At 53.8% G+C, this 24,487-nt stretch overlaps 2 protein-coding genes across 8 annotated transcripts in view; one reads left to right on the top strand and one right to left on the bottom strand.

Moving 5' to 3' along the window:
- Window positions 1–10,331, top strand: part of TCOF1 (treacle ribosome biogenesis factor 1) — a 38,558-nt gene extending 28,227 nt beyond the window's left edge. The window contains exons 17-26 of one of the 6 annotated variants that reach the window (XM_082454020.1): window positions 114–297; window positions 1,468–1,604; window positions 3,162–3,275; window positions 3,584–3,830; window positions 4,306–4,391; window positions 4,933–5,113; window positions 7,031–7,591; window positions 8,257–8,354; window positions 9,105–9,148; window positions 9,941–10,331. In XM_082454020.1, coding sequence (XP_082310146.1) covers window positions 114–297; window positions 1,468–1,604; window positions 3,162–3,275; window positions 3,584–3,830; window positions 4,306–4,391; window positions 4,933–5,113; window positions 7,031–7,591; window positions 8,257–8,354; window positions 9,105–9,131 — 1,635 coding nt within the window. In that variant the 3' untranslated portion in view covers window positions 9,132–9,148; window positions 9,941–10,331. Of the gene's footprint in view, window positions 1–113; window positions 298–1,467; window positions 1,605–3,161; window positions 3,276–3,583; window positions 3,831–4,305; window positions 4,392–4,932; window positions 5,114–7,030; window positions 7,592–8,256; window positions 8,355–9,104; window positions 9,149–9,937 lie in introns of those variants that run through there. The other 5 variants (XM_082454021.1, XM_082454019.1, XM_082454022.1 and 2 more) reach the window with 5 other exon arrangements.
- Window positions 10,332–11,677: 1,346 nt separating this feature from the next.
- On the bottom strand, window positions 11,678–20,445 carry CD74 (CD74 molecule). 2 transcript variants are annotated; one of them, XM_082454025.1, is made up of 9 exons: window positions 20,188–20,445; window positions 16,542–16,714; window positions 16,260–16,333; window positions 15,658–15,720; window positions 14,793–14,888; window positions 14,352–14,439; window positions 13,129–13,320; window positions 12,574–12,636; window positions 11,678–12,298 (listed from the first exon to the last, which is right to left on the bottom strand). In XM_082454025.1, exons 1-9 carry the CDS (start codon window positions 20,262–20,264, stop codon window positions 12,288–12,290), a joined length of 837 nt encoding a protein of 278 aa, XP_082310151.1. In that variant the 5' UTR covers window positions 20,265–20,445; the 3' UTR covers window positions 11,678–12,287. The 2 variants fall into 2 exon arrangements, with proteins under 2 accessions (XP_082310151.1, XP_082310152.1); XM_082454026.1 differs by lacking the exon at window positions 13,129–13,320 and having other exon boundaries at window positions 20,188–20,437.
- Window positions 20,446–24,487: the final 4,042 nt, after the last annotated feature.

The following is a 24,487-nucleotide window of genomic DNA, read 5'->3' as shown; positions in this document are numbered from 1 at the left end:
AGCTCTCTGGACCCCTTGCCTTACAAAACCCTCCCCTACCCACCTTCCCCTTCCTCTTCCCCTGGCCAAGCCTTTAATCACTGGGGGGGTGTGTTTTGTTTTTGTTTTTCAAGGTGATTAAAACCCCTCTGATTTTTGTCGACCCTAATCGTAGTCCAGCTGGCCCAGCTGCTACCCCCGCCCAAGCCCAGGCTACAAGCACCCCGAGGAAGGCCCAGGTCTCAGAGAGCACACCCAGGAGCTCCTCTGAGAGTGAGGATGAGGACGTGATCCCCGCTACGCAGTGCTCGACTCCTGGTGAGCACAGGCCCACTGTGCAGGGCTGACTCCCCTGCTGCAACTGCCAGACACACGCACACACACCCACGTGCACACACACACACCCACTGGGCTGGCTCAGGAGAAGTAGCTGCTGGGGCTTCTCTGTGCTGGCTCCAAAGGGTAGAACCCAGACCAGAGGCTAGAAGCTGCAGGGACCAGGTTTGTAGTATAAGGAAGAGCTTTATAACAACTGACTGACTGAACATGGAGAGGGCTGTGAGGTAGTGAGCCTTCCGTTCCTGGTGGCATGTAAAGGGGGGGGTTAGGTAATCCCTAAACAGAGACATGTAGGGAAGGATTCCTGGAGACAGGACCAGATCTGGGATTTCTTTGACTTTTGACAATCTGTGATTCTAACAGTGATAGCAAGAAAATGGTTAATTACTATTATTATTACTAGAACACTTTTTAATGAAGATATTAATACCTGATCTTGGTAGGCTAATTAAGAAATGCAGATTAGCACAAAAGAAAAAACCTCACTTGGAATCCCACTGTCCAGAATAATTACTGTTAACATTTTACAACTATTAACTTTACAAAAACCTAAGATAACGCCATGTGTTTTTAGTGAGACCACACTGTACATACGCTCAGTAATCTTTATTTGGTATGTTGTGACGTTACATATTTACAGCGTGATGCCTGCTGGCTACAGAGTGGTCACTGGGGTGAGATCCCGCAGTTCGCTTAGCCAGCGCCGCGTTGGAGGAAGCTGAGGGTTTTGTTTGGGGTGTTTGGCTGTCATGAACAGTGCTGCAGTGAACGTGTGTAATCGAGCCTCTGCACATGACCAAGGCTGTCCTCAGGAGAGACTGTTTTACATGCGTGGAGAGTCACGTTTGGCTCCAGTGCTCTGCCTGTTGCTCAGGAGGAGCGGCCTGGCCAGCGGTGGGGGCTGAAGGTGGGGAGGGGCCGAGGAGGAGGCCTGGGGTGACAGCCACAGCAGTTGTGTCATCTCCCTGTGATGTGGAGACAGTGGCAGATCCTACCTGGAAGGCTCGGGAGGGGATTTAACGGGCTTCTACCACACAGGCCCCGGGCACCGCGCCAGGTCCCCAGGATGGGCTGAGAGATTGAGTGTTGCTTCTCTGGGGAGGCCACGGGCTCCTGTGCCCTGACACAGCCCCTCCCGCTCCATCTCAGCCATTAGGACCAGCGTGGCGACTGTGCCCACGGCCCACCCCAGGGCAGCCCTCAGAGCCAGCATGGTGGGGGCCGGCAGCAGTGAGGACACCAGTCGGGCGTCTGAAGGCAAGAAACAGGAGACGCCAACCACTAAGGTACCTGACGGGCCGGGGGGCGCTGTGCGGGCTAGCAGGGCTGAGGGGCTCCCTCCTCTGCCCCCACTTCCCCACAGGGCTTCTGGGTGGCACCGCAGTTGCTCTCACCCACGCCCTCGAAGCCACAGCCTTTCCTGGCCTGGCCGTAGCCCTGATCCACGCTCCCAAATTAGCCTTGTGTGATCTGGCACGTGGCGTCCAGGAAGAGCCAGCCCTGCTCCTTGAGTCTCTCAGCAGCTTTTTTAGCAATGTCAGGCCTTTGTTTTGTCTTTTCTCTCCCGGTTTGAACAAAAGTTTGCCGTTGTCAGTGTTTGTCACAGTGACCATGAGCGTTCTTCCCAGCCTTCACGGTTTTCAGTGCATTTTTATTTATTTGGTCCTTGCTGAAACTTAAAAACTGGGCAGGGGAGAGTTAATGGCTCATCATTCAAATGATGAAACTGAGCACCACGCCCGCAGCAAGAGGGTCGAGACGTGTCCAGGATCAGGCAGGGTCAGAATCGGGGCTCCTGCCTCCCAATCCATTGCTCTCAGGACTGTAGGGTTTGTTTCCCTGACCCCTCGTACCCGCCCCTTTTTTCTGAGAGGGCAGGAGGAGGGAGAGCTGGGGAGGCAGCAGCAGGACTTGGGCACCTCCACTCAGAGGGGCTCATCACGAGCTACAGCTCAAAAAGAGCTTCCTGGGAGCATGGGTGCTGAGTGGGTGGCTGGTTTGTGGTCACGGCACCCAGCAACCTGCATCCATTTGGCCATTCAGCCAGCAGATGGTGCTGAGCATCTGTCCATGTGGGACACTGAGGATACAACAGGAAGAAGACAAGGAGGGCCCCTGCCCTCGTGGCGTTCCCACGGCAGGGGTCAGCCACTAAACAAGGAGACCAAAATTTAAAGTACTCACCAACTAGGGAACAGGGGGATGACGTGCTTTAGAAAGGACGGGCCGGGGTGGCCTCCCAGAGGAGGCAGCACTGAGGCCGGAGAAGCAGCCAGGCCTGGGCGAGCTGGGGAGCCCTGCAAGCAGGGAGTCCCAGGTGCAGGGACCTCTGGGGAAGCACTTGGGCGTTCGAGAGCTGGAAGAAGCTGGGGCGGAGGGGCCAGGCCTGATAACCCATGGTGAGGGCCGCGGGGGGCCTGGAGGTTTCAGCGAGGGATCACACCCAGGTCTCGTTCCGTTCTCTCTCCTTGGCTGCTGCCGTGTGTGGGAAGCAGGAGTGGCACCAGGGAGACCATTAAGGAGGCTGTTGCAGCCACGAGGCTAGAGGCTCAGACTGAGTGGTGGGGCCTCCGGTGGAGCCTGAGCTGCTTCCCTCCCCTGGGCTGGGAGCTGTCTTTGGACCTCTGAGAACGCTATGATTAGCTCATAACCTGAAGCCTGGCACCATTTTCTGCCCAGATGGTGGCGTTGCCCCTTTGCCCCTCAGTCCTCCACTCCAGCCCCAGGTTCCTCTTGCAGCTACAGGTCCCCTTCCACCCCAGCCAGACAGGATCTGACCAGGCTGTGGCCTGATGGCATCCCGGGAACCCGGGAGTCTCAGGGCTGCCTTTGGCTGTCCACAGGTGACAAAGAGGAACCCAGCTCACCTCCCGCTGACCCAGGCTGCCCTGAAGGTCCTTGCCCAGAAAGCCAGTGAGGCCCAGCCTCCTGCTGCCAGGACCCTGTCTTCAAGTGGGGTGAGCTGGGGAGCCGGGGGCCAGGCCCCACTCTGGAGGGGACGGTCATCACAGACCGCAGAGGGTAGAAGGCAGGGCCCAGGCAGGGGCCTGAGTCCCAGCACCGGCACTTACCAGCACTGGCCTTAGCACACGCACTTACCTCCCGGGCTTCTGCTGCCCATCTTAGAGAGTTGTGGGAGGATTAAATGAGGCCTGTGTGCGAAGCAGCTAACACGGTGCCTGGCCCTTAACTGAGGTGTTCAGTAAGCACCAGATCTTATTTCCCCTGATTTTTCCTTTCACCCTTTCTCCTCTCACCAAATTAGACCGACGGTGCTCTGGGAACACTGCCCATGACGAGTCCCCAGAGCACCCCCGCGCAGGCCAGAGGGGCCAAGAAGCTCAGAAAGCCTGAGGTTCCTGCAACCCAGCGGGCCATAGCCACTCCCTCGGGACGCCCCAAGGCCAAGGCCTCTGGGACCTCAGGTGACAGCAAGGACAGCAGTGGCAGCTCTTCAGGGAGTGAAGAAGATGCTGAGGGGCCCCAGGTGGCCCCATTGACCCACAGGCCAGGTGAGGGTCCTGGGAGGGAAAGGCTGGGGGACCTGGTGGAGCCCTCGGCTCAGGCCTCTGCTTTGCACCTCCACTTGTTCTGCGACTTTGGCCTAGCCATCCCACACAGGGTCTCAGTTTACCCAGCTGCACAACCCCATAACAGAGTTGGTCCACATGATGTTAGAGGTCTTCCTACTCGGCTGTTTGGCCACTCCCAGCTTTCTGGTATCAAGCTCCCCTAACTGAGCCCCCAAAATCCCAGGGTCATGGCTCCCTTGGGAAGTAGAAGGTTTTGGCATTCAGGTGTCTCACTTGGAATGCTGTGAAGAGCAGTAGACCTTGGAAGGGAGCAGTGGGAGCAGACGAAGCCGTGGGCGGAGGGTGAGGCACGCACACAGGGATCAGGCCGCCCTGGGGCCCTCCTGAGGGCTCTGGCCTGTCTAGCTGGCAAAGGGTACCTGGGACTCCCAGTAGGATACCTGTGCTTCTCCAGTAGGCCCCGCCCCCTCCAGGAGGGAGACCTTGGTGGAAGAGACCACAGCAGAGTCCAGCGATGATGAGGTGGTGGCACCTTCCCAGGTAACCGCGAGGGAAGGGGCTGGCAACCTTGGGGGCCTTGGGGCAGGAGCCCCAGGCCTGGCTCTTGCCCACCTATGCAGTCGTAGGCCGAGGCCACCCCCTGGCTCATGGGTCTGGGCGCTTCCTCTTCCCAGGGGCCCTGGGCAGGGTCCTGTCCGTGTGGAGCCAGGCTGGCTCCTGCCCCGAGGCCCCTTTTCAGCATAAAGGCGTGAGTAGCGGACTCTTGGAGTCTATAGACAGGGCTTACCTTGATTTAGGTGATCCCCATATAAAAACGTTCTTTAACAGATGGGATTTCTTTTAAGGTTATCATCTGTACGTGGCAAATGCTAGTGCTTTTCCATTTGCGTTAGTAATAAGAAGTTTCCTTTTTAAATGTGCCTGTTAAAACTATATATTAATTAAAATAGTGCAGGAGGTACGCACAGAGGGCTGATGTGCCCACCGCCCAGTAGGGCTGGCCCAACCCTCGGGGTCCCTGTGCTGGTGTCCTCATAGCAGGCCATGCACCGCTGGGCCTCTTCACACTGGGCTTCTTCAGTCTCTCCTCTCAGGTTATGTGACCCCTGGGCTGACTCCGGCCAGTTCCCAGGCTTCAAAGGCCACTCCCAAGCCAGACCCCAACCCCTCGGTTTCCTCTACTCCGGCCACCAGAGATGCCCCGGACGGCAAGCAGGAAGTGGAGCCCCAACAAGCAGCAGGCACCATGTCCCCTAAAACAGGTGAGTCAAGGGCTGCAGGAAGGACACAGCAGGATGTGGAAGGACAAGGCAGGGGCCCCTTTCCCTCCCTCAGGAGCCGTCCCACCAACATGGTCCTGTCTGCCAACAGGGCCTCCCCAAGTGAGGCCTGGTACCCCTGCATCAGGTCTGGAGGTGCTCATCAAAGGGCAGGGGCCTGCGCCCGGGAGGCTGGCTGCTGTGGTCTAGGGCAGCCTGGAGGTTGGGTTATCCAGCCCTGTGGGATGCTGGTGCACATGGTAGGGTGACCCCTGCCTTAGAGGAAGTGCACCTTGACTTTCAGGGCAGGCCTTGGCTCTCTCTAGCTGTCCGTGTTGACTTTTCTTCCTAACAAGTAGGCTCATGGTGCGGGACGTCAGGACTCAGGGTTGCTCAGACAGAAGGTGGGGCCACGTTTGGAGAAGTCTTCAGCACATGGCGAAGCCCCCAGGCTATGGACTGACGTTCTCTAAAGCCTCAGACAAGCCCCTGGCCTCTCTGGACCTCAGTGCCTTAACCAGACAGGGCAGGGGTTGATGCATCCATTGGTGTCACGTAGAAAATTGCACATGTGGAAAATGGTCACGCAGTGTTTGGAGGGCAGACTGGAGTGCTCAGGTCACCTGGCCTGGGGCATCAGCCACCGCTGACCGTGCCAGTGCTATGGGACATTTAGAGGGTACACCTGGGACAGCTGTAGGGGTTCCCCGGCCTTGGTGTTCTAAGGTGTTTGGTAGACAGGAAGCAGAGAAGTGGGCTGCAGGGAGAGAGGTTGCCGTGGCACCCTGTGCCCTCCTCAGCTCCCTTCTCTAGCCAACTCCTGTCCTTGCCAAGAAGCACCAGAGGACTGAATTGGGCCTCCGTCTGTCCTGCGACCCCCTCTGCCCACCACCCCTGGCCCACTAGGGCTCTGGAGCCAGAGCTGCTGCAGGGCCCACTGCACACTGCCGGGAACAGCCCTCTCCTCCCCACGTGGAGCAGGGCCAAGCCAGCAGCACCTCCCCAAGCCTAGGGTGTCAGCGCACTTGTGCTGTGAGGCCCTGAATGGAGCTGAGACCTGCCAAGTCACCTGTGAAGTTGGGGCGGCGTCAGGACATATGCTGAGTCCCCCATTCCCCGGTCCCTGGGCTTTTCGTTGCAGCTTGCCTGGTGCCGGGTCAGCAGAGGAGTCATTGCTCACTTTCTTCCCCAGCGTTTTTCTCCTTGTGAGAGGCGGGTGTGACAGGGAGACATTTTAGAGGGGGCTGTGGAAGGTTTTTCACACGTGTAGTCAGCATACAATTATCAAAGGAGAGCAGAGGCGTGGAAAATTCTAAACAAAGGAGTCACTCTGGCAGGCAGTAAACCTGCTTAGTCAGCCACCATGTGCATGTTCACTGCACCCAGCACCCCCAGGCCACGCCACCTGGACCCCTGGGCCCACTGTGTGCAGGTGGGCGTGAGTTGAATGACTGCGTGGCCTTCGCTTTTATTATGAATCTGTGATTTAGAATGGGGGTGAGGGGGCTCACAGTTCATCTAACCCCTCATTTTACAAACGGGGAAACTGAGTTTGGTTGTCAGACCCAGAGCCCAGGTCTCCTGCCTCCCAGCGCTGGGCTCCTGACTGGAAGATACTATCCCTATCCTGACGGTTAGATTCTTTGATTTGTTGGTAGATTTCAAGCCCACTGATGAATATTCTGGAGTTAATTTCCATCCCCAACCTGAACTTGAGTTTTTAGTGTGAGGAGACAAGAAAAGAGCTCTAAGTTAGAAGCTGGCAGAGAGGTGTGAGCAGGAAACCCAGCGGGGCCCCGCTGTCCCCCTCTACTGCATCAGAGGAGGTCAGGTCTGTGCTGGAGCCCCTTGACTTTCATGCCACGAGAGGTCTACTTCCTGATTCTCTCAGATCCGTGACCCTGGGTCCTCTCTCCACAGGCAGAAGAGAGGCTAGCGCCACACCTCAGAAGCCCCAGAAGCCCGGGAAGGGGCCCAGGAGCCCCCAGGCCTCCATGCTGGCGCTGCAGAACGACATCACCCGGCGCCTGCTGAGCGAGCCCTGGCCCCTGAGTGAGGCGCAGGTGCAGGCCTCGGTGGTGAAGGTGTTGGCGGAGCTGCTGGAGCAGGAGAAGAAGAAGGCCGTGGACGCCGCCAAGGAGGGCAACCGGGAGGGCAGCCGGAAGGGCCGCCTGGGCAACAAGCGGAAGCTCTCCGAAGACCAGACGGCCGCCGGTGCCCCCAGGAGCAAGAAGAAGAAGCAGCTGGCGGCCGGGGATGGCGGGGAGCGTGCCGTCTCCCCAGAAAAGGCCCCCAGGACTTCCAAGGGGAAATCCAAGAAGGACAAAGCGAGTGGTGACATCAAGGAGAAGAAGGAGAAGGAGTCTCCCGGCTCCCAAGGGGCCAAGGAGAAGCCAGAAGGGGAGCCGGGGAAGGTGAAGGGTGAGGGGGGAGACCAAGGCAACCCAAAGAGCAAGAAGGAGAAGAAGAAATCCGACAAGAGTAAGTGCCCAGTGCAGCCCGGAGCGCGTTCCCCAGCCCCGCCGAGCGCTGTCGGTCACCTCCCAGGCAGGCAGCCTTCAGCCAGCACAGAGATGGGGCTGAGAATGGCTTGTCCATCATGGGGGGCAGGATGGGCAAAGCCAGAACCAGGTGCCGCAGCACAGGGGCCACGACCGCTGAGAAGGTGCTCTCGGCTCCAGGGCGCGTGCTCATAGCCGCGCGCACTTGCAGCTCAGGCCCCTGCGATCCAGGCTCCTGGACAGCAGCCGCCCCTCAGCGCGCTCTGCGCTGGACTCCGCGTGCGGCAGGGCTGCCTTTAACCCTCACTCTGGCCCTGTACCATGGGTGATAACTCATTCCCATTTACAGGTTGAAAGGGTCTTTTTAAAATAAACGTGTAGAAGATTTACAGAGTGAGTTAAAGGAAAATGGTAACGGTACAGGTGGTCCATGGATGGAGCAGAAATCACGAGGCTGGCCCGAGGGCCAGGGCAGGTGGTCGCAAAGGCCTATGGCCCTGTGCTTTGATGGCTCCCCACGGTGTGGGGCATCGGGAGGAGAGAGCTCCAGGGCCCCTGGAGACCTACCTCCTGTGTCTCTCGACATTGACGCCAACATTTAAGACTTAACACCTGTTGTTTAGCAAGTTTACTTTCTTCCCTTAGAAAAAAAAGACAAGGAAAAAAAAGAAAAGAAGAAGAAAGCAAAAAAGGCCTCAACCAAAGACCCTGACTCACCATTGCAGAAGAAAAAGAAGAAAAAGGTACAGTGAGTTCCTGAGGAGTCTCAGGCGAGAAAAGGGGGCCCAAACCCTGTCCCCAGGGTGAATGTGATCAGCCCCAGCCTCTGCGTGTCAGGGTAGGGGGTCGTGTGGGCCAGACCTGGTCCCTGTGCCCCTTCCATTCTCGGGGTCCAGAACGGGGGCTTGTGCGTTGTGATACACTAGAGAAGAGCTAGGGGTGGGGCGTCACCCTGAGGGGCACGAGGTCTGTGCACATGGGCACCATGGAGTGGCCCTATCTTGCCTGTGAGATAGAAGGATATTCTTATGACAAGTGAAGAAAGTAGAGCCCCCCAGGGGGGCAGGGAGGCCAGGTAGGCTGTTGCAGGTTTCCAGGTGAGAGGAAACGTTCCCTGGGATGTGTGTGCCCCAGCGGGCAGGGCATCTGCACCACAGAAACACACACAGTCTGCTTCATGCATGTCAAGGGCTGATCGCCTGGCCAGGGGGCCCTCAGCGCCTTATACTCAGGCGCAGTTCTCAACGTGGCCAGCAGGGCTTCAGCTGTGGTCAGAAAAGCTGAGCATCTGCTGCTGCAAAGTCCTGAGCTCCTTCCTCCAGGGCACACGGGGCGCCATCCCTACCCTTGGGATCTCTATATGCCCAAAATCTGTTCTGGGAGAGCCACGAATCCTCAGGAGACAACTGTCACATCCCCTCCTGGTGGGGGCAGCGTGGGTGGGGAGATGCTTCAGGTACAGGAGCCTCTCATACGTACTTCTCTCTTCACAGAAGAAGATGGCAGAGCAGACTGTCTGAGGGACACCAGGCGGCAGGTGCACTTCCTGACCCGGGAACCCCTGCTGACCATCTGCTCCCCGGGGAGGGTGGGAGGGCAGGCCCAGCATTCACTGTGGTTCCGGGGAGACTGGGCTTCGTGGGTAGGCCCTGAGGGGAAGGGGGTTTGGAGAAAGAGGTTGCATTCCTCAGGGTCAGTGGGTGATGCCGGGAACCAGAGCTGTAGAATCAGAAGTGTCCGGGACAGTCCTGGCAGTGACCAACACTGAGTGTGCAGTGGGAGGTGGGCACTGGGCTGGTGCCTCTGTACATGAGGATAAGGCTTGAGGTCGGGGACAGCTCAGGCTCCCCCTTGCCACTGCCAGTTCCTTTTCCTTATGATTTTGTAATTCGAAGGCATTTCCGCATGGGAAGGAAGATGATTTGCTCAAAACAAGCCATTCTGATGGCTGTGTGCTTCCCAGGTAGTGGTGAAGTGGTTAAGTGATCCGCCTGGCTGAGCCGGCCCCAGCCTGCTGTAAATGGGGGGTAATACAGGCCTGGGCTGGTAGTGAGGATTCAGTGCAGTTAATTAAGCTCTAAAGCACTCAGCCCAGTTCCTGGGACATGGTCAGCACTGACAAGTATCCACTGTGGTTAGTTAATGCCCCTCCCTGCATAGGAGATGCCAGATTTTGAGTTTGTTCTCCTTGGTGGAGAAAAAGGTCAGGAAGTCTGACGTTTCCTTCTCCCAGGGATTTCTTAGCCAAGCGGTGGCCAGCCCCATGCCTCTTCCCTCTGCCCACCAAGGGTTGGAATTGAATTTTTAACTTCCCCTCCTTCCCCAGAAGATGATGGCCAGCTGCGGTGTACATGCTGGCCAAGCCAGTGAGCCCTGCAGAGAGGCTGGTCCCAGGAGGAGGAACCCCGCCCAGCTCCCGTGACCTCCACTCACTGACCCTGGCCTGACTTCTGTGCCGACAAAGGATGCCTCGTATGGACATGTACAATATATATATATATTTTTTAAGTGACCTGCCCCTCCCTTCTCAGTCCCAATATGCCCAGAGGTCTCGGGACTTTCCACCTCTGCCCTGCAGACCCAGTGAGGCTCAGCCTGTGACTCCTTCCATGCCCCTGGTCTCCAGCTATGCTGAGGCTTTGTCCTCTTTTTGTCAGTTTTCTCCCATTTTGTTTGTGTGTTTTTTGTAATAACTCAGAAAATAAAAGACTTGAAGGAAAGGTGCAAGTTCCCATTGCATCTGGGGCAAACGTTTTGCAATTGATTGATTCTTGGAAGGGAGAGTCTGGCTGACACTTGGAGATGAACAAACCATCGCTCAGGATTTATTCTTGACCGTGTATCAAGGCTCTGGGATACCGTGGTGAGTGACACACTGTTTGCCAGAGAAGGAGACTCAGCAAAAGGCCCTGGTGTTGAATTGGGGTGGGGAAGGCTTCCTGGAGGAGGTGGCATCTAAGGTAAGGGGGAGCTCAGGCATGGTCATGGCTGGTTGCTGGGGTAGGTAGGTCAGGCAGATACCCAGAAGCAAGAAATGGAAGGGGGTCTTCCAAGTCACCTTTTGAAGTTAGGGCAAGCTGCAGGCACGCTCCGTTGAGGTACTTGGTGGAGAGTAGCTGGCAGGGACAGGAGGAGCAGGAAGCCCAGTTAGGACTGAGTTGTTCACGTGTCTAGGTAACAGAGGTTCTGCGATGATGAAGGCAAGAAGTGCAGGAACCTGAAAGATGTGTCAGGGTGACGTCCGCAGGACTTTGTGATGGCCAGTGGTGCAGAGGTCCACCTCCCTGAGCCCAGAGTAGTGTGGAGCACCCAGGGTCATGGAGTCCGCTCCAAGGCTTTTAGCCTTCTGCTAGAGGCAGCAAGAGGCCGTGCAGACACAGCACTGGGCTGGGGAGGTCTGGGAGAGCCAGGGTGGCATCCAGATTTACCCTAACTTGGGGCTCCTGGGCCAGGCCCTCCCCCAGGGAGCCTCTCTCCCCCTAAGTGTGTTGATCTAGAACAGAGGCCGCAGAGCAGTGTCCTATTGGGCTTCTTTGACCCACAGCAAGTCTTCACACTTAGAAATGGAGATTTCAGTGAACTTCTTCATTTGGGGCTCCTCTTGAAAAGTCCAGAAATCTGACCACAGGGGCCTCTGCTCCTCCTGGCAATGAGCGGCTGGGGCACCGCAGCGGCCACCCCTTAACTAGGACAGAGGCCCCCACTTCCACAGCCGCCACTCCCTGGTGATCCCGACACGAGGGCCCATGTTGTTGCCATCTGTCATCACACTTGTACTGTTCTCAGTATAGAAAAGAAAATGGGGACGTGAGAAGCCGGACCCAGAGGAGCTTGCGCTTAAAGGACTGTGGGCAAGAGCCTGTTTCTTCTTGGAAGTAGAGAATATATTCCCGTGTGTGGAACATGGAGACCAAGCGTGTCTGCGTCCAAAGACTGCAGCCCCGCTCCCCACGGCCCGGCCCCGCCCCACAGGCATCCTCCCACCTAGACCACAGGATGCAAGGTCTGCAGTTCACCCCCTTCGGGGAAACGAACTGGACCCAACAGAGCAGCCGGGAACTGGGAGTGTTCTACTCACTACCTTTTATTCTCACAGGCGCCATGGCCCTGAGGGCCGATGACAAGCTTGGCTGCGCAGACGGAACTGGGGGTTGGTAGAAAGGAGGGGCTGTGGGTGGAGAGGCTGGTTCTTCCTGGGTGGGTGATGCTGGGGAGAGGGAAAGGGTGGCTCCTCCCCCCCAGTTAAACGGGCTGGAAGGCCGAGGCCAGTGGGGGAGGGGACAGCAGAGGTGTCCGTCCTGGGGCTTGGGTCAGTGCCGTCCCTTCTCCCTACACCTGCCCACCTCTTCCATGGGCCTAGATCTTGGAGCACCATGTGGTGTCAGAAGTGGGGGTCGGCCTGGTTCATGGTCCATCTCCCTGGGCCTTGTGTCCCTGCTAGTAGATGGGGTTTTGAGCAGCAGGGCCCTTCTGCATTGTTAATCTATGCCGTTCTGATGATTTGATGTGTCCAAGGATGATGGAGAGCCAGGCTTCAGAGTCTCATAGAATGAGGTGCAGGGTGGGAGACGGCAAGGGGAGGGGTGTGCAAAGGAAGGAGAGGGGCTAGGGTAGGGGGCCAGGGAAACTGTGGCCATGCAGGGCTGGCTGAGTGCTGGCGTCTGCGTCTGCTGTGCTCACAGGATGACTGCGGAGAGAGACACAGCAGGTTAGGGTTGGAGTCACCTGTTGTTGCTGCCCCTTCCCAGCATCTTGTGGCCTCAGAGCTGTCGAGGACTCTTTACCCTCCACTGCCTCCTGCTTGGGTACAAGTACTGACCGTCATAGCCCCTGAAACCCCCAACGTTGGTCCTCATCTGTGAAATAGATCTTGGAGAATGGCCCAGGGTCATCTACCCACAAGCGAGTAGGCCCCTCGGGGGATAAGCTGCTAGGGACCAGATCCCCTGCAGGGGCCCTTACCCTGACCAAGATCCTGCTTGGACACGCCCAGCCCAGACGACAGATCCTCCATTTCCAGTGGGTCTGCAAAGGAGCACAGTTCCACTTGTTAGTTGCAGCCCGGCCTACCGCACCCGTTGACAAGGGGCCTGGGCGGGCTAGTTCTTCCCAACCTCGCCACGAGCCTGGTGCTTGGTAGAACAGACATGAATGGAAGGATGCTTGTTGGATGGCTGCAAGCGGCAATGAAGTGCGGCTGGGGAATTGAATGAGCAAGGCCAAGGAGGGGGGTGATGAAATCAGATGGGTGGATCTGGAGACTCCTGGATGCATGCATGGAGGGGTAAAGTGGAAGGACTGAAGGATAAATGAGTAAGTAGATGAGTGTGGGCAAAGGAGAGAAATAATAAATGCACAAACAGATAAGGAATGCACAGGTGGGTGGATGCATGGCTGAGTGGCTGCCCCCCAGGAGTTGTCACCTCGAGTGTCCTGGCCCCATGTGCGCCAGGAGGGACCTCCTGCCCCTCAGCCTTCCTGGTCCTTCCTGCTCCTGGCACAGCGGCCACTGCTTACCGCTGCAGTTATGGTGCCCACGGCTCCTGGTGTGGGGGACCTCGGTGCCGTTGGGGAAGACACACCAGCAGTAGCCGATGCTCCCATAGCATTGGAGCGGCATATAGTTGCCGTTCTCGTCGCACTTGGGCCTGAACGTGCCCGGGTGGATGTCAGGGATGCGGCTGACCTCTTTCTGGCACTTGGTCAGTACTGAAGCGACAGGCACGGTGAACACAGTGAGTGAGCGAGCTCTGGGCCAGGGTCTCAGCAGAACCAGAGATCCACATACCACTGCTGTGGGCCTAATGCCTTCTGTCCAAGTGGCTGTACTTGCTCTACCCATTGCACAGATGGAGAAACTGAGGCCTGAACCAACAAGGTCCAGGATCAAAGAGGAAGTGAATGGCTGTGTGGCTAATTCATCCCAGAACATGATTTTTTCTAACACTCAATGCCTATTAAAGTTTAGAATTGCACCTCTGATTCTGACTTCTAGAGAAAAGCAATGGACACCTTGGTAAGTCTGAGCTTGCATTACTGGGGGTATCCAAGTAGAAGTGGGGGTTACTATGTGATGGGGATGTTATAGAGGGGATTCAGACATTAGCTGGGAGTTGGTCGAGATAGCATCCAATGTGCCCTCTATGACTCTATGATGGAGAATCCGAGGCCCAGAGAGGGGTGGACCGTTGATCTTCCACTTCTGAAACTGAAGCCCAGAGGGAAGAGACTTGCCCAAAGTCACACAGTAAATTAGCACCAGGATGAGAACACAGGACCCGTAAAGGCTTTAGGGCTGATAACCCTGGTATACATTGTCCATGAGATGGAAAAACCCCAAGGCCCTCTTATCTAGTACCTGCTGGCTGTGTGACCTGGGAGAGGTCCCTTTGAAGGGTGAGACTCATGAGCCCAGCCCTCTCACGGGAACCTGCAGGGCGCAGTGCTGGGTGGAGAAGGTCATTGCCATGACTCCTGGGATGTTTTGGGTGGTTTTTGCTCCAGGCCCCCTTGTGCAGTACCATCCTCCACAAGGAGGGTCACCTCCTGAAGGGAGGACTCTGTACCCCAGACAGGATGGGGGACTGGGGGCAGCCGAGCCCAGAAGAGCAGGCAGGAGAGACAGGAGTGAGAGCTGAGAGGCTGGGAGAGTCCTGTGCATGGATCAGGAAGTGCCCAAGGCCCTACCCCAGAGGGAGCTCCCAGAAACCCTGCCTCCCCAAGGCTCCCATTCCCTCTACCTTTTGGTGGAACTTCAAAGGGCTTCTCCTCCACTGAGATCTTGCTCATTTCAAACAAGAGCCACTGATGCATCCAGTTCTCAAAGAGCTAATGGGGATAAAGGCAAAGAGTCAGGCTCAGTAGCCCTCTCCAACCCAGCCTGACTTCGTCCCTGGGGACAGAGACATGGAGGGCCAGCGGGAGCCTGGTTCCTCCTTAGAGACCCCACAGGGCTTGGTCGAGGTGGTTCCTCAACTCCAAGCACTCCTGCATGGCTGGGGTTTTCTAGGTGCTGGTAAGCTGCCTCCAGCTCCCTGAGAATGGCTTCCCTGCTCACCCCACCTCTTCCCAGGGCTGCTCTAGATGTCGGGAGAGGGAGGCTTCCCTGCTCACCCCGCCTCTTCCCAGGGCTGCTCTAGATGTCGGGAGAGGGAGGGCACCAGGGCAGGGAAGCTGCTGACCTTCCAGTCCATGCCATCCATGGTGTCCTTAAGGTGTTTCAGGTTTTCTGGGAAGCTCCCCTTCAGCTGCGGGTACACCTTCAGGGGGTCAGCCTTCTGCAGGGTAGCAAGGCAGGAAGGAAGGTTAAAAAGCTTCCTGGCAGGCAGGGTTTAATGTGCAGCCCATGTTCCCCTGGTCTTCCGTTCTGAGGGCTGGACCCCAGACCTCAGCATGTTGGAGCTAGTGGGGAGGGAAGGTGGTCTAGGTAATCCGGCTACACAGCTACAAGACCCCAGGGCTAGGAGTCAGGAGACCCAGTTCCAGGCCCAGTTCTACCAATAACCCTCAGTCTTCTACTCCTTGCAGGCTCCTATTAATCTTTTGGGTCTCACCTCCTTCAGGAGGACTTCCTTGACCTCATCCCAACCACCCAGATAGGTTGGGTCCTCGGCCACTTTCCTCACAAAGCTCCCTGCACATCCCTCATCACCTGGTCACTTGTCTGTCTCCCATGCTAGCCTGAGATCTCCATGGGACTAGGAGCTGGATCTGATTGCTCCTGATTGTGGGTCCAGAGCCTTGCACAGTGCCTGGCACTGAGTAGACATGCAGCAAAAATTTGGGAAGGAAAAAACAGGCATCTTCAGCAAGTCACTTCCAGACTTTGGGCTTTGGTTTCTCCATCCCAAACACAAAACGGGGAATGGCGGGTCTGGACTTCATATAACGTTTAAGGGCCACACTTGTCTTCCTTCACTAATCTGGTGATCCCATATTGAATGTCTGCTGTGAGCCAGGCATGGTGCAGGTCTTGAAGCATAGCCACACTGGGGGCTTATGGGGATGGGGCAGGAGGTCAGGGATGCCTGGCTGGGTTCCACTCACCAGGAGCAGCTGCATCACATGGTCCTGTGTCATGTTGCCATACTTGGTGGCGTTCTGCATGGGCTGTGGAAGGAAGGAATAGGGTGTTTCCCAGCACTGGCCCATGGAGGAGGGGCCCTAGAGCAGAGCCAGCAGCTGGGGTCTGGGTGAGAGTTTGGATTCCCAGATGTTCAACAGGCCCATCTCTGCCACCTCCAAATGTGAGAGCTCGGGCAAGTCACTACCTTCCTGCCTCAGTAGCCTGTTCGTCAACTCTGCATAAGCCTTCCTGCCCAAGGCTTTGTGGACAGGAGATCGTTTTGTGAACAGAAGCATTATCCACATATGATATCAAGGGCTTTGAGAATAGGAGGCACTGTGAGACGCTCTGGGAAATGAGAAGTATTTTGTAAGTTGTGGGGGACTGAGCCCTCTTCCCAGGGAGCGCCCCAAGAGGCTCCTTCCTCCCCCGCCTCTGGAGTTCCTCCTCCTCCCCAGCAGTCAGGACCCCCTCTCCAGCTCTACTTTTCCCGGGCCAGCTGTCCTCCCCTGTCCCTTGGCACCTGCCCTCCATCCAGGCTAGGTAACGCTTCCCTCTTCCGCCGCCCTGGGGCTGGCCTTACCTCCGGGCCTTCCATGGGCAGCGCCTGCATCAGCATCGGGGTGGCGACCCGCATCTTGCTCAGAGGCTTGGCGGCTATGGGGCAGAAGGTACAGCATGAGCGTGGCCCCAGGGAAGAGGGCACTCAGGTCCGGGGACCGAGATCTCAGACCCAGAGGAGGGACTGGAATTCCAGACCGGAGGGAAGGGACGGCGGGCGCAGCTGGGTGCAGGAATGGGGGGTCTTCTGAGGTGATGGATGGGGGGGGCGTGAGGGCTGTGGGGATAGAGGTGGGGCACGCACGTTTGGGAAGCTTCATGCGCATGTTCTCCAGCTGCAGGTTCCGCGAGGTGACTGTCAGCTTGTCCAGGCGGCCCTGCTGCTGGTACAGGAAGTAGGCGGTGGTGGCCTGGCCGGCCAGGAGCAAAGCCACCAGGACGGAAAAGCCTGTGTACAGGGCTCCACGGCTGCACTTGCTGTTGGGGGCGGGGGAGATAGGTCGGAAGAGGGTCCGCGGAGGCGGCTGCCCCGAGGACTAGCAGGGAGTGGGGAGTGTGCCCCCCATTTCCAGCCCTCAGCCCTCAGCTACCCCTAACAAACACACACTTTAAACACAAACAAGTGCCTATGAACCTGCAGCTTGAAGACGTTCCCCTGACCCCCTACCTCCAATCAGTGCTGCCCCTATAGCCCTCCCAGGTGGAAATCCTGGAGCTGCCCCTGGGCCTAGGCTGCATGGGGAAGAACCGGGGACAAGTGCCTTGTCTTCTCCGGGCCTTGGTCCCACCTGTGCAATGAGGGGTTGAGGTGGAGGGTCTCCCCAAGTTCCCTCTACCAGAGGATCTCCTGAGGATCAGGGCTGCCCTCCAGGCAGCACCCACTATGCACCCAACCCCTGCAGTGAAATCAGAGACGAAGGAAGGAAGTAGGGCCTGGACAGCAGAGCATGCAGCCCACCTGAAAAAGAGAAGTGAGGCCTTGCCATTTTTAGGAGTGGGTTGGGTGCATCAGACAATGTCCGGCTGGAAAAGGGCCAGGGACCACCCCCCTGTGGGAGCACATCCTCTGCCCAAGACACTCCCTGTGCCTCTGAGCACATCTCTGCCATTCTCTGGGCCTGTTTCATGGGTACCTCTCACCTCAGCAATTCTAGAATTTGGTGGTCATCATCTGAAGTAAGATCTGTCTGTGACCACAAAAGTATTCTGAATGGTAATATCTACCGGGGATGGGGGTTAGGGAGCAGGGCGGGGCGTATCTCAGCAGGAGTTTGGTGCCTGAGACTGTTTGACCTGGGAGAACATCTCACGCTCTCTGGACTGGCTGGCTGCACAGGGAGGGGTGGCTGGACCTCGGCCAGCCCTTAGAGCTATTGGCCTTGGATACAGTTTTGAGGGCACATGTACATATTACGTGCCGGGGAAGTAAGAATCCCACCCCAGGCCCCTGAGAGTTCCTGACCGGTTTGTTTTTTCCCACCTACCCCAGGGATAGAATTACTAGGACCCCACTGGAAATTGAGGACGAGACTGCACCCTGCTTACTCCAGCAATCAGCAAGGTTAGTTTAGGAACCTCCAGGAACACCCTGCTGCCTAGTAACTCATGACATCACAGACATGGCTCATTCTCACTGGCTCTCTGCTTGTCAGTCCTCTGTGATTTCTGGGCCAAGGCCCAGCCCAAGGGATTATTATTCTGAAAGGAGAAAGTAAAAAGCCTGTGTGGAGAAAAGGAGAAAAACAGACAGGAGGGGAAAACAAATCCTACTTGTTGCCCTTCCCAAGGAACAGGGGTGGCCTGGCCTCTGAAGTGGTGAAAAGTCCACCCAAGTCTGGGTCTTGCCTGAGTTCAAGCTCTACAGTCTCACCCCCTCAGCAGCCCCACCCCCAGTCTAGACCCAGCTCTGCCTCCCACCATCCGCTCTCTGAAGCTCAGTTTCTCACAAGGCCTGAGACTCTATAGAGTCATAATGAAGACGAGACCATGTAACCTGGATTGGAAGCCTGGTTCTGCCACTCCCTTAGCTCGGGGACCAGGGGCAAGTCACTTAACCTCTCTGAGTGAGTAACTTGAGGTAAGAACACCTACTCTACTCAAAGGGCTGTTATATAAAATAAGAGCGGGGGGAAAACTCTCGACTCCATACCTAGCATGTAGTTAGCACCCCATAAGTAACACTGAGCACTAATCTCAAAGGAGTTAATAGTTAACTTTAGCATCTGGTTTCCTTCCTCTTTATGCATCTTGATTGCCTGTCTCCTGGTTCTAGACAAAGGCCAATTCTTGTCACCCCTCTCTTCACTTCCTCCTTTCTACTGCCTCTTTCTTGACTAGTAATAATAATTGGCCAAAGTCAGGAGCCAACCAGAACTAGCAGGAATCATGATACAAATGTTGCCAGGCAGAAGTGTTCACAAAAGGGTCCAAAACAGGCCAGGACAGTTTTTAGAAGCAGTAATTGAACTAAAAGGAAAATTAGACAAGGATTTGACGAGGGGGCACCCTTTCTGCTCACTGAGCCCATGCTGGGTCTGCAACTCACTGGGAGGCCTGAGCTCAGAGGGGGACCCATCTCCCCTCCCTGCAAATCGTGCCTCTAGAAGGAGGTCAGATGGTAGAATAAACTCAAACTTTGATATCAGACTAGTCCTGGGTTCAAATTCTGGCTCCAATATTCAGTAGCTGTAATAACTTAAGTAAGTCACTTACTGATATGTCTCAACTTTCTCTTATGTAAAACTGGGAATAATAAAAGTACCCAACTCATAGGATTTCTAAGAGAATTACGACTGAGTTTAGCATTTAGTTATATGTCTGGCACAAAATTAATCATAGTAATGACTAACAGTGACTGAAGATTGGTGACAGGTATACAGTGAATAGGAACTATTATCATAACTCCTGTCATAGTTATTATTATTATTACTACTACTGAGACCCAGAGAGAAACACTGATTTATACAAGTCACACATGACAGTAGCAGAACCTGGACCAGAATCCAGCCCTCGTAAGAGTTGGCCCTCCTAGCCATGGGATTCCCCAGGATTTTCACAGGATGTGAAAATGGTCTCTAAAGGTCTCTATCTAGTTACCTGTCCCACAGTATGCAGTTCCTCATGACATCTCTGAGAGTCTCTCCCAAACCCATTTCTGCCTGGCAACAGCTGACATCACAATTGTAAGTCCCTGTAATTTGCGAATTATTTGGGGGAGCAGGGGCATTAGGGTAGCTGCATTCTAACCACCTCCCTTTCTTTTCAGGGGAACAGATGGATGAGGCCATCTTGGAGTTGGGAAGGGGTTCTCTGGATGGCTGTGCTGGCCCCTTGCTGCAAGGGAGAGGGGCACAGGCAGGGTACCACCCACATCAACCCACAGTCCCTTCTAGAAATTTAGCCAGAGCCCCCCTCCCCCTTTTTTGATCCCCCTCCAACATCCCCTCCTGTGATGGCAAATGTCTCCATCTACTCTACAGACACCTGCAACTGTAATTCCCTTGATATAAACACATATAGCAATTTATGGTAACTAGGAGGGAAGTCCTCTATGATGAGCTGCTTCTCCATCTAGGATCCATACTATTTTCAAAATCTGGTCCAAAATTTCTAACCTAGGCCTCATGGCCCAGCTTCAGGGGACTCTGTGAAGCTCCTGATATTGTGTGAAGCTCTAGGGAAGGAGTCCAGAGCTCTCCCGATTTTCAGAAGAGAAGTACATGATGCATAGAAAGTTAAAACCCCTGTCCTAGAGGAGCTCCCTCATTTTACAGGAGGGAGAACTGAAGCCCAGAGCGGGCTGGAGACTTGCTCAAAATCACCCAGTTAGCACTGGGGTCAGAGCCCGAGTCCATGCCTCCTCTGGCTCCCGGTCTACTGCTCCTCCCGTAGCACCTGCGCACTCTGTGCGGTCCAAGGCTTGTGTGCTCTCTCCTGCCGTTCACACGTACCTCTCCTGGGCTCTGGGGCGCTGGCTCAGCATGGGCATCTGCTCATGGTTGGAGATGAGGTCACGTTGGTCTTCCATGGTTCTGGCCTCTGGTCTTCCCCTCTCCTGCTGCTGCTGCTGCTGCTGCCTGCTGCGTGTCTGGGACGCTGAGCCCTGGCTCACCTCTTGAAATTGGGGCTGAGAAGGAATCTGATTCGTCCACAGGAGGGCACTCCGCCCACCTCGTAGAGGTGGAAGTGAAAGCCACAAAGCTGGAAATACCCCCCACTTGAGCAAAGCTGCCTTTAACGGGGCAGGATGAGTAGGGGGAGGTCCCCCAGGCAGGTGGAAAGGCCAGCATGCTTCCACTGGCTGCCCAGGGCCCTCATCACTTGTTTCTGGGCAGACCTGTGGATTCATAAGGCTCTTTGGATGTTTCGAGAAACAGGCAAATGTTCACTCCCTAGACAGGAAATCACTTTGAAGCAAAAAATACCGAAAATGCTTTGTCTCCCCTCTCACCTATAGATGAGTGGGTGCAGAAAGGGGCTGTTCCCCCCTTGTGAACTTAGACAAGTTCCTCTCCTTCTCTCAGTCCTCAGTTCTGTCATCTCAAAATGGAGGAGGAAAGTTGGATTCACTGTTCCCTCTGCTTTCTTCTAACTCAAGCATTTTATGAACCTGAGTCCATGGTTCTAAGGCTCTGGTACTAATATTTGCCACCACTTACCAAGCCCTCCTTTGTGCCAGACACTGTGCTAATCGTTTTGCTTGCTTTGTTTCATTTCATCTTTACAGTAACCCTTTGAGGGCTGTTTTATTTTATGATCTCCATTTACAGATAGGGACGCTGAGGCTTTTGAGAGGCTACGTGTTTGCCCAGGATCGTGCATCCAGGAATTGCAGCCCATGATTTTAACCATTCTACCCTTCTGCCTCCTGATGCTCAAATTGTGTCGTTCAAATTCATGAAAGCAGGGACCTCTACAGGGAGGGAATGAGGAGGGACTGGGAAAGGGTACCCAGGGGAGGTTTAACTGTGTTGGCATGGTTTTATTTCTGACTATCTGTGGCTTGTAGACCATATTTGTTTTATTAATCTTTATGTCTTTTGTGTGTGTGTTTAAATTTTCATTAATAAATTAACAAATTTATGGTCGATAAGTACATGAAAAGATGCTCCACATCATTAGCCATTAGGAGGCAAATCGAGGCCACGGTGAAGTACCACTTCACATCCACTACAATGGCGATAATCACAAAGACAGATAAGTGTTGACAAGGATGTGAAGGAATTGGAACTCATATATTGCTGGCAAGAATGTAAACTGGTGCAGCTACTTTGGAAAACAACTGGGCAATTTCCCAAAAAGTTAAATACAGAGTTACATATGACCCAGTAATTCCACTCCTAGATATCTACTCAGGAGAAATGAAAACATGTATCCACACAAAAACTTCATAGTTTTTGTGTGGATACACAAATGTTCATAGCACCGTTATTCATAATAGCCTCAAAGTGAAAACAACCCAAATATACATCAACTGATGAATGAGTAAACAAAATGTGATTTATCCGTACAATGGAATATTATTTAGCCATAAAGAAGAATTAATATCACAATAAAACTGTTATTTTTAAAAAAAGGAATGAAGTACTGATTCATGCCACAAAATGAACTTTGAAAACATCATGCTGGGCTTCCCTGGTGGCGCAGTGGTTAAGAATCCGCCTGCCAATGCAGGGGACACGGGTTCGAGCCCTGGTCCAGGAAGATCCCACATGCCACGGAGCAACTAAGCCTGTGCGCCGCAACTACCGAGCCTGCGCTTGAGAGCCCGTGAGCCACAACTACTGAAGCCTGCGTGCCACAACTACTGAAGCCCGCGCGCCTAAAGCCCATGCTCTGCAACAAGAGAAGCCAGTGCAGTGAGAAGCCCATGCGCCGCAACTAGAGAAGGCCCGCACGCAGCAACAAAGACCCAACGCAGCCAAAAATAATAAATAAATTAAATAAATAAATTTATTTTAAAAAAAAAAGAAAAGAAAACATCATGCTAAGTGAAATAAGCCAGACACAAAAGGCCACATATTGTATGATTCCATCTATTTGAAATGTCTGGACTAGGCAAGCCATAGAAACAGAAAGTAGATCAGCAGTTGCCAGGGGCTGGGGGGAAAAGGGGATGCGGAATGACTGCTAATGGGTATGGGATTTCCTTTCAGGGTGATGAAAATATTCTGGAATTAGATAGTGGTGATTGTTGCACAACTTTGTGGATATATGGAAAAACCACTGAATTGTACCATTTTAAAAGCTTGACTATTATGTGAAATTTATAGCTCAATTTAAAAACAGATTTCTTGGTAATGATCGCTAGAACACATATATAGCTTTGCTTCCTCTTTCACTTGGCTCTGTCACTAAAATGGCAAAGAGTTGCCTTTTTTTTTTTTTTAGTGTAAATCTATAAGGACAAAGAGAACAGGAGAAAACAGTGCAGAATTTTGGAGGCTGGAAAGCAGGTGGATTAGAGGTAGTCATTCACAGACCCCAGAAAGCTTAATCCTAAAGCTTTAAAGCCTTAATCTAAACCTGCAGCTAGAAAAGCTGAGAAGCCACCAATTTACATGATAGAACAGGCTCAGGAATTGAGGTATTAGGCACACTGTGTGGGGGTACAGGTGGGGCTTAAAAGAAGATTCGTTGGAAGTCTGTTTATGAAAACAGTTGGATATCCATGTACTCTCCCTCCCCAACTATCCCTCCCTCCCTGAAAGAGGACTGGAAGTCTATCCCCAGGCACAGTGCAGGGCATGGGCCCAGTTCTGAAGCTGAGAGTCCCAGCCTTCTCCCCGACCCAGTTCCCAGAATGCCAGAAGCCAGACCTTCTTTCTCCAGGCAATAAATGAGAGAAGGCTTCCCTGGAGAGCATGACCATCCCACAAGGAATGATCTAAAGATTCTGATACTGGGGTTCAACAATGAAACAACCCAGCCAGATAACCCTATAGGGAAGCCCTCAGTGAATAAGCCCTTCACATCGGTCACGGCTTCCACTTGATTTTTTAGACAATCAAGGGTCATGGGACATATGAAGTAAACCTCTAACATAAAAGAGAGTGAACAAAACAACTAACCAAACCCCCAAAACCATGGAGGAAGCGAACAGTCATTAATAGCCTTAGGGAGATAAAGGATGATACTGCACCCATGAAACAAGGATAGGATGCTATAAAGATAGAAGTACTGTTAGAAGAAGAACAACAAAAAATCTCTTAAAGACTAAAAATATGAGGGTAGATATTAAACAACCAGTAGGTAAAAGATAAAGGTTTTGTGTGTATGTGTGTGTGCGTGTGTTTTACCTCCCAGAAAGTAGACCACAAAGATAAAAAGAAAGAAATAGAGAGAAAAGATAAGAGAATTAAAGACCAGTCCAGGATGCTCAATAGCCAAATATCAGAGTTCCAGAAATAGGGAACAGAGAAAACAGAGGGGGAGAAATCAGTGAAAAAATTCAGTACAATTTCCAGAACTCAAAGACATAAATTTCCAAACTGAAAGGGCCCAGTCAATACCAGGGACAAAGTATAAAAATAATTTCACACCAAGGCACATCAAGTGAAGTTTCAGAAAAATAAAGACAAAAAGAAAATTCCACAGAAAGAAATAAACAAGACAGATATAAAGGACCAGGAATCAGAAAGACTTTGGACTTCTTAAGAGCAACCCTGGAAACCAGAAGATAATGGAGCGGGCTTCCCTGGTGGCGCAGTGGTTAAGAATCCACCTGCCAATGCAGGGGACACGGGTTCAAGCCCTGGTCCGGGAAGATCCCACATGCCGCGGAGCAACTAAGCCCGTGCACCACAGCTACTGAGCCTGTGCTCTAGAGCCCACGAGCCACAACTACTGAGCCCATGTGCCATAACTATTGAAGCCCATGCGCCTAGAGCCGGTGCTCCACAACAAGAGAAGCCACCACAATGAGAAGCCCGCGCCGCACAACAAAGAGTAGCCCCTCCGCTCACCGCAACTAGAGAAAGCCCGCGCACATCAGTGAAGACCCAACGCAACCAAAAATAAATAAATAAAATAAATTTATAAAAAAAAAAAAAAAAGAAGATAATGGAGCAACGCCTTCCAAATTCTATGGGAAAATGATTTCCACCCTAGAATATTTACTGAGCCAAATTAATAAATAGGTAGGAGGGTGTCATTAAGATATTTTCAGACATTTGGTATCTCAAAAATTTTTTCTTCCTCAGAAAGCTTCAGGAAGGTATGCTCCACCAAAATGAAGGTGTTCACTAAAAA

The sequence above is a fragment of the Balaenoptera physalus genome (assembly GCF_965194825.1).
Source record: "Balaenoptera physalus genome assembly, chromosome: 3".
In the NCBI taxonomy this organism is placed as follows: Eukaryota; Metazoa; Chordata; class Mammalia; order Artiodactyla; family Balaenopteridae; genus Balaenoptera; species Balaenoptera physalus.
Note: the sequence above shows the minus strand (reverse complement) of the source record. Positions and strands in the feature narration are given on the sequence as shown.